Source organism: Malurus melanocephalus, unplaced genomic scaffold (genome assembly GCF_030028575.1).
Source record: "Malurus melanocephalus ecotype Western Australia unplaced genomic scaffold, MMel_1.1 scaffold_2, whole genome shotgun sequence".
In the NCBI taxonomy this organism is placed as follows: Eukaryota; Metazoa; Chordata; class Aves; order Passeriformes; family Maluridae; genus Malurus; species Malurus melanocephalus.
In genome coordinates, this window is record NW_026623234.1 from 8246336 (window position 1) to 8254530 (window position 8195).

Here is an 8195-nt window from a genome sequence, read left to right on the forward strand (position 1 = left end):
TGATTGCAAGTGAGATACAAATTCATCTCAGGCCTAGCCCCACAGAAAAGAGTAGTAGTCACAAGAAGGGTTTTGATATTTGTGGTTATGTTTTTTTTGCTTTAGTTTTATTTTGCTGTAAAGCATCCACAAGAATATATTCAGTAATYCATTATACCAATGAATAGTTTGATTTCTGCTAAAAAGAAGATCCAACAATCTCATTAATAAAAGACATTAAAGCCTTTACTCCAGACAGTGTGTGGTGAGCATGTCAACCCAAATGAATTGCCCATTGCCCTTCATTTACTGAACCTCAGTAAAATTGTRTGCAAAAGCGCAGCTGCAAACTAAAATAGGTGTTTGCATCAAGCATTCACCACAAGGGCTAAAGGAATATAAAACAGAAAAGTACCATTTTCGCTCAGTTTAGTGTGCAAGACATTGGGATGTGCTGGCGTTGGAGAAAAAATAAATGAGGCTTTCCCTCTGATGTGTTGGGTTTAGAGGAGGGCCATGGAGAATAATGCAGTTAGGAGACCATTCCAGGAAAGATAAAATAGATGAAGTACATAACAATTTTCTGAAAGAAATACTGCTTTGTATTGAAAATGGAATATTGTGTAACAGACCGCAACTGTTGTAGGTTCCATTTGTTTAAAAATCATCAGTGTGTCAGAGATAACAAAGTCTATTTGCACATGTTACTATGGTGACAGATGAATGTCATTGTGACTAGCTGCCTCTGCCTAATCAGATAATCTAATATAGCTGGGTTTAATTATTCTCACGCTACAGGCATAACTACTTTTTTGTTTTAAAATTTGGGGATTTGCCACCATGGAATACTAGCAATTCAAAGATGCTGTCAGTAGATACCTACTGAAGTACAGAACTAATTTTGTATTCCCGTTTTCCATTACTGTTCTTAGTTTTATATCTGTACTTGGGTCATCAGTGAGTAATTTATATCTCCTTAATGTTCTGACAGAAAAGGAACTTCTTGATAAATTGTTGCTTCAGTGGGTTGACTTCCTAACTTATTTTCTTCAGTTTGATCATATTCTGCCTCAACCTGGCATTTATCAGAGGATGAGAGAAAGGCAAAGGCATTCCATTTGCAAAGAAGCCCATTTCAGATGCCACAGAGAGCACTGGATCAGTTGATGCCAGTTTAAAGACTTCCCAGTTCTGCCAAGAAYAGATTCTTAGTCTGATTTCTCTCTGTGACTCTGGCAGCCCTTCACACTCCCTCATAGCAAAATATCTAAAATGGAGGGATATCAATCTCCAGAGCTAACTGATCCTGTACAAATAGGTATTCATCCTGAATTCCCTTGACTTCTCTTTATTACTTACTTCTTTGTGAACAGATCTCTTTTGGAAGGAAAAAGCCTCATTATGGACTCTTTGTAGCTATTTTTTTCAGTATTTTACACTGCTGTGTTTTTGCTGATGCTTGCTGAGTGAGCAGAAAGATGTGATAGTGCTAGCAAGGATGYAGAATGTCTCTGTGCACACTTTATGTACCTTTTTAGATTAATTTCATTGCGAAACAGACCTTTCTCAGAGAGACTTCAGAGCAGACTAACTATTCTGTTTATGTTAGTTCATACAGGATCTAAGAATTTGCTAATTCTTTTGCTTAAAAAATAAAAGAATTTAAAATCGAATAATTAAGCTAACACTGCTACAACTGTTTGAGGAAGGGGCATGCCAGCCTGTCTGTCCAAGCACAGAATATGAAGCATTTACAAGAAATTATTTTCTTCTTTAAAAGATTTGATCTGCTTGCTGAAGCGCTCAGAAGTGGGATAAAGGGGGAAAGATCTGACAGGCTGTGAGAGAAGGTACTGAACATATGCTACATAAGTCATCTAGAAGGCAGCAACTCAAGAACAGTCCTTTCAGCAAGTAGAGTTCTGTTTTTCTATTAAAAAAACTTGGTGTGTCCACAAGTYGACATTCTCTCTCATGGATTCAATGAGAGAAAGCTCTTTCCTGCGTTGTCTTAGGAAGTGGAGCCTGGGAAATTGAGGATGAAGAGTAATTCTTTCTGTTCTCTTGAATAGTTCAAAAGGTTGAGTATGGTTGCTGAAATTCTGTATGTAGTAGGCTTAGATTGGGTTTTGTTATCTTCATCCAAACCTGATGCTTGTCCTTTGGGGCTATGTGTCTGGTAAGTGCAGTGCTTGAACCAAGCAACAGAAAACTGTCTTCATTCTAGTTTCAAGTGTCATTTTGAGAAACTGCACTGAGAGAGAATTTGCTGAAGTACTGCAAATAATAAAAATAGCAATTGAGTACCAATAGCAAATACATCTTGATGTTGAGACATTCATAGAAACAGCCTAATTTAATGCAATGTAAAGTTCTTTTCCCTTTGCTCTGAAAGGCAGCTTGATGATTGTCTGCAGAAGAAAGTATATCTGCAGCCCACTTTCATTTTGGAATAGTGTCTCTTTTATCTGTCTAGCCAGATCATWTGTGGAAGCTCTGTTAACCATAAATTACAAAGGATGCAAAGTAAAAGCTTTCAAACTCGGTAGTTTTCCAGGATAAAGTTTACTTGTTCATCTTGAATTCAGCTGTTCTGGACAAATAGTTGCAAGATTATTTATTTAATTTTGCTTCCATAAAGATGTAAAGTTTTTCTGTACACTGTTGAAAATCTCAGTGAATACAGAGTAATTGGCATTCCTGTGGGCTTTTCTTATATTGCTTGTCATGGGAGTATCAGGTTATGTTGCATGTGTTAACTAGGCATCTGTAAGATGCGTGCTGATTATCCTATTTATACATGCAAAACACACTTTTTGTTAGCAGTTTTCTCTATTTGGAACAAAACATAATTAATTTCTGTTGAGAAAATAGTTAGATTTTTTTTTTTACAAAGACCTATCCCAAAAGTCCAACCTGATAGAGAGAGCTGCATGGAATTTTTTTCCCTGACCTTGTTAGCATGGCAAAACCAAAGTGTGGCTGAGATCAGATCTTTCATAAGCAGAAAATTAAGGCATTGTTGTAGATAAGCTGCATACTGACTCTGCTTACAGTAAGGTATCATTCATCCCACTAACCATTGATCCAAAGTGATAGTGGCTGTCCACAGAATGTCATAATCACATTGCCCCCAAATCTATGATAAAAACTGAGGAGGGTGAGGACATCCTACTATTATGTTTGCTATGGATAACTAGTTTCTTAGGGGTATTGGCAGATCTTCTTTGGAGTTTTCTTTTTCCTTTTTCCACCTCATACCAGGAAAATAGAGGGAAGGATAGATGGACAGAATAGTCAAGACTGTTGCTGTTGGTGTAATCATTACACTTCAAAAGTAGCTTTCAGTAAAACTCTTCACCTTTCTACATTAAAACTGCTGGTGTGTCTTCAGAGCATGTTGGAAGATTTCTTTTCTTTGTAACTGTTCCCTGAAGGGAGTAGTGCAGCTCTACTTTTCACCTCCATGCATTCAACTCCCTGCCTGCTGATCAGGTGTGATTGACTACACAGACTTCATAGCTGGATGAAATGTTACTCTACACCACTGGCACAAGCAAATCTAGTTTCCTGGGAAACGAGTGCCTTCATTAGTGCTAAGACTGTATTGTAGGCAACAAATTATTCTTACTGTTAGTGAGTAAGCATCCCTTATTACATAAAAATAGAGCCCTGCAATTTGGGAGAAATTATCACACAATGAATTACCAAAATGATGGATAATTTGCAGTGTGAGAGCTTTTATGTTCTGGATGGGTGAAGTAAATGCAGGAAAAACACATTTGTAAAGGGGAAGAAAAAATCCACAGCTCTGTAATACTTGTAAGAATGGTACTGAGGGGTGAAAGTTAAAAAAAAAAACCAACAATCTGCAACCTGCACTTGTTCTGGGTATTTGAGCTACTGTTCATTTCAAATGCTTATAATAGTTTATGAATCAAAAGACATATTTTTTTTTTATTTTCTGTTACAGATCTGGAGTCCCTACAAGCAGCCTGACTGCACAGGGGATCTGGATGGTAGAATTGAGGATGATTCACGTTGCCTCTACACTCATGAGGAGTACATTAGTCTTGTGTTGAACAGTGGTAGTGGTTTGTCCCACGACTATGCCAACCAATCAGTCCAGGAAGATCCACGGATGATGGCCTTTTTTGACTCTCTCGTGCGCCGGGAGATCGAGGGCTGGAGTTCTGATTCAGACAGCGACCTCAGTGAGAGCACAATCCTGCAGCTCCACGCAGGAGTGAGTGAACGCTCTGCGTACAGCGAGTCTGAGTCCTCCACCTCTTTGCATCACTCCCCACCACATGTGGCTGAAGAGTCGGATGAAACTGCCTATAACTTAAGGTCCCTAAGATCAACTGCGTCTCCCTCAGCCAGAGAAGATGTGGCTTCCCGTCAGCAGAGGCTCTCTGCACTGAGGAAATATCAGGATAGACGTCTCCTGGCTCTTTCCAATGAGTCTGACTCTGATGACAATACCTGTGAAGCAGAACTAGATACAGACCTTTTCCCACGGCCACCATCCCCGAGTCCTGAGGAAAACGAATCCAGCAGTTCCAGCAGCAGCAGCAGTACAGAAGATGAAGAGGAACTGAATGAAAGACGCACATCGATGAGGCAACGCAATGCAATGAGGCGCCGACAGAAGGTGCAAAAGGAGGAAAGGACTAGCACTAACACGGAGAATGTAACCCCTTACATAGGTGAGGACATATATGATTACCCCCAGATCAAAGTAGATGATCTTTCTTCTTCTCCAGCTTCTTCACCAGAAAGGAGTTCGGCCAACAAAGAAGTTCTTAAAGAAAGGACGTCCCCTTGTTCAGACAGTGAATCAGTGGAGAGAAAGATTTATAAAGCGTACAAATGGCTTCATTATTCTTACATATCATATTCARCTAGTAAAGATGGTGAATCCTCTAGAGGAGATGGAGAGAATGATGAAGGGAAACCAGGAACCAGTGGAAGGCACAGTGCAGCACGCTCGCTAACTAAGGAAGATGCTAAGAACTTAAGTTCAGTAGTTCCTCAGGGTTCCTCCGCTCTTTCTGCTGAAAGCCACAGCAGAGAAACTTTAAAAGAATGTGGTGTGATAGAAAATTCTAGTAATGGTCAAACTCATGAATATGACAATCAGCGGCAGATGGAGGGTCAAGAAAACACTTCTGAAGACACAAGCGGTGGAGGTATAGAGCATTCTTTTGAGACTAAAAAGCTCAATGGAAAAGCTAACTGCAAAGGGCTAAATAGCTGTAGTGAAGAATCTTGCATTCAGAACACAGGACTTGTGGAACAGAAAAATAGTCAGAACTGTCAACCAGCACCAAGCCATCACTCACTGGTCCCTCCATTCTCTGCTGTCGCCATCTGTAGCATGTCAGGTCACTGCTCCAGAAACCAGACTGGTGACAGTGAGGAGAGGAGCCTCGACCCCTCCTGCATTAACCACAATAATGGCCACTTGCATCTTCACCCTTCATGCTTCAACAATGGACAGAGTTTTGGAGAGCAGGAGACTGTGACGCAAGGACTACAGATGCACTCAAATGCTGATAATGGTAACCTTGTGCAGGTGGGTGTGACCTTGCACAAAGACTGCTGCCTGTCTGAAATGGACTCCAACAGCTACAATGTGAGCACAAGAGAGGATACTGCTGACCTACATCCTGCAGGCAGTGAGAGCACTCAATCGCTTGGAGGACTGAAAAGACATAGAGGGGAGTTGGAAGATGCAGATTCAGAGAGTTCCTTAGAAAAGAAGTTAAAAACATGATAAAGGCAGATGTCTGTCGTAGTGTGCACTCTCTCAAAAAGAAAAGGAAAAAGAAAGTATTAAAGGCACATAGAGCTTGGGTCTGAAACATTGCGTTTGATTCTCCATTCCGTTCTTCRGTGGGTCTGTTTTAGATTGCCAGTGGTTCATGCTGTATAAAAATCCAACTTGCTCCTTAATGAGACTGAGTCTAGTGTACCCATACAAGGTTCTGTTTAAAGTAAATCCTTATTAAGATGGTTGACTGAATAATTCTTGTGTGAACATGTGTCATTTGTTCAGCCAGCCAACCAAGATGACTGCTTTAAGGTTTAGTTGTTCTTTTAAGGAGGAAGTTTTCCATACTGATGCTACATATTGCAGGCTGAAGAATGGTGGAATTAGATCACACTGGTGGTAGCTTGGGGTGTGTTTCTTGTTGAGGAAAACAGGGAAAGAAGTCTTTCTGAGTCCTTTAGTCTGCTTCAGAAAGTAAAGAAATTCAACCATTAGGGAGGATATTTCAGAACTGGCTGGTATCTTTAGAGATGATACTTCATAAAGCACTTACTTCTGATACAGTTCAGTGACATTATTTTTATGCCAACAGAAAAGCTATAGGAAATGAGCCGCTTTCCAAAATCAACTTTCAACTGTTCCCATGGTGACATTTAATTTTGTGGGCTTTTTTAAAGAAAAGAGCTGAATAACACAGTGTCATCACTATATAGAAGTATGATTGTTGGCAAGAGGCAAGTGTGGTGCTGTAGACCTCATTCTAACCAAGGGCTTTTAAAAATCAGGCATTGAAGCACGCCTTTCTGTGATCTTAACACATAGACATCCTTCATCATTATTATTGTTGTTATTATTGGTTTTGTTATTAAGAATATGGTTCTGAGTGTTGGGATATGTCTTGATTGTGCCCACCCTTCCTCCATGTTCTTACTTTTGGGAAGCAGTAGGCCAAACAGAAAATATGGATAATGGTGCAGCTGAAATATAGATAATGTAACTGATTCATTTTAACAGCAACAAAATAACAGATTTTACCAAATTTTTTATTTGGTAAAATCTGAAAACTGCTTTTTTGGCAGTTTTCACAGTCCAAAGCTCAAAACAGACTGGCATTGGAGATATCAGGGTTGGTTTTCCACCACTGTGCTGCTAATATTTGAAATTGCAGATAGGTATATATATTCAGCAGAGTTCTGCATGTAAGGAAGAGCTTCAGAGAACTGTCCCACATGTGGGGAGAGTGGGTCTTCAAGTTTGGCAATCAGAACCTGGGCAAGAGCACACCTCTTGCTGCCAGGAGCTGTAATCCTTCATGGTGGACCGAGTCCTTTCTTGCTGGGCATTGTTTGGAGTGGAGTATCTAGTGAGTCATCTCAGTTCTGGCATGCTGGAATTGGTGGAATTGCACTTGCTTCCCTGGCAACAAGGTAAGAGGAGTCAGTGGGTGAAGGTAAAATAAACCATGTATGCAGGACACAAAAACTAAATGTATGGGCCACAGGAAAAGAAGCTTCTTTTGACCCCAGTAATTTTTAAAGGCTTTCAAACCCAATACTGAGGAAGGGTTAGTTTATTTTAGGGAATTGGAACATTTTGCTTTCAGTACAACTCTAGCAGTACACTGCTGTAGAGCACTGGCCTCAGAATAATTATTTCTTATCCACAAGTGAAGGAGCACTTCAGAAGGGATGCTGTGAGGGAAAGGTAACGGGAGGGAGAGTGAAGAACATGACTTGAAACATTGTCTTACAGCTACTGTAAGTAGTCTGCCATAGGCTGTCTGCTTTTCTAGGTGAGAGCTTGGAAGAAGGATATGGTATTGTATTTAAGAACTTGGATCTATTTAATAACATCTAAGATGGCTGAAAGGCAAAAGGAAGTTTGCAAACACAAGCAAAAGTGGCAAAAAGAGCAAACTCTGATATATTGTTACCTTATTGAAAAAATAGTTCCCTAAGTATTATATTGTACACCACTGCAGTCAAGATCACTTATAGGAGTGTTTTCCTCAGTTGTGTAAACAAATTACTGTAAATTCTGGATTTTGGTCAAAATCTTGAGGTTGCTGAGTCAAAACTTTTTTATTGGAAAACACTGGAAAATTTCCTCATCTTTCACTTCTTCTGGTGAATGAACATCTCTGCTCTTCTTTGACATAGTCATCTTTTCCCAGTTTTTTCCCAAATGCYTTGTGGTCTCATTTTTTGGTTCTTTTGTTGGTTTTCAGAAGCAGAATAAAAGCTCCCAGACTCGGTGTTACAGAATCACAGAATGGGTAAGGTTGGAAGAGACCACTGGAGGTCATCTAATCCAACCTCTCTGCTCCTGTACATGCTCTGGGCATAAAGGATTGCTGTGGTTTCCCCAAAGACAGTCACCCATGCTATCTGCATTCTTGTTATTTCTGGTTTCTATCAGGCAGGAGGAGGAAGGCAAGATT

General features: G+C 40.0%; 1 protein-coding gene across 1 annotated transcript in view; it reads left to right on the forward strand.

Moving 5' to 3' along the window:
* Window positions 1-6010, forward strand: part of DCAF5 (DDB1 and CUL4 associated factor 5) — a 68023-nt gene extending 62013 nt beyond the window's left edge. The window contains exon 9 of the mRNA XM_057367259.1: window positions 3953-6010. Coding sequence (XP_057223242.1) covers window positions 3953-5758 — 1806 coding nt within the window. The 3' untranslated portion in view covers window positions 5759-6010. The remainder of the gene's footprint in view (window positions 1-3952) is intronic.
* The last annotated feature ends 2185 nt before the right edge of the window (window positions 6011-8195 follow it).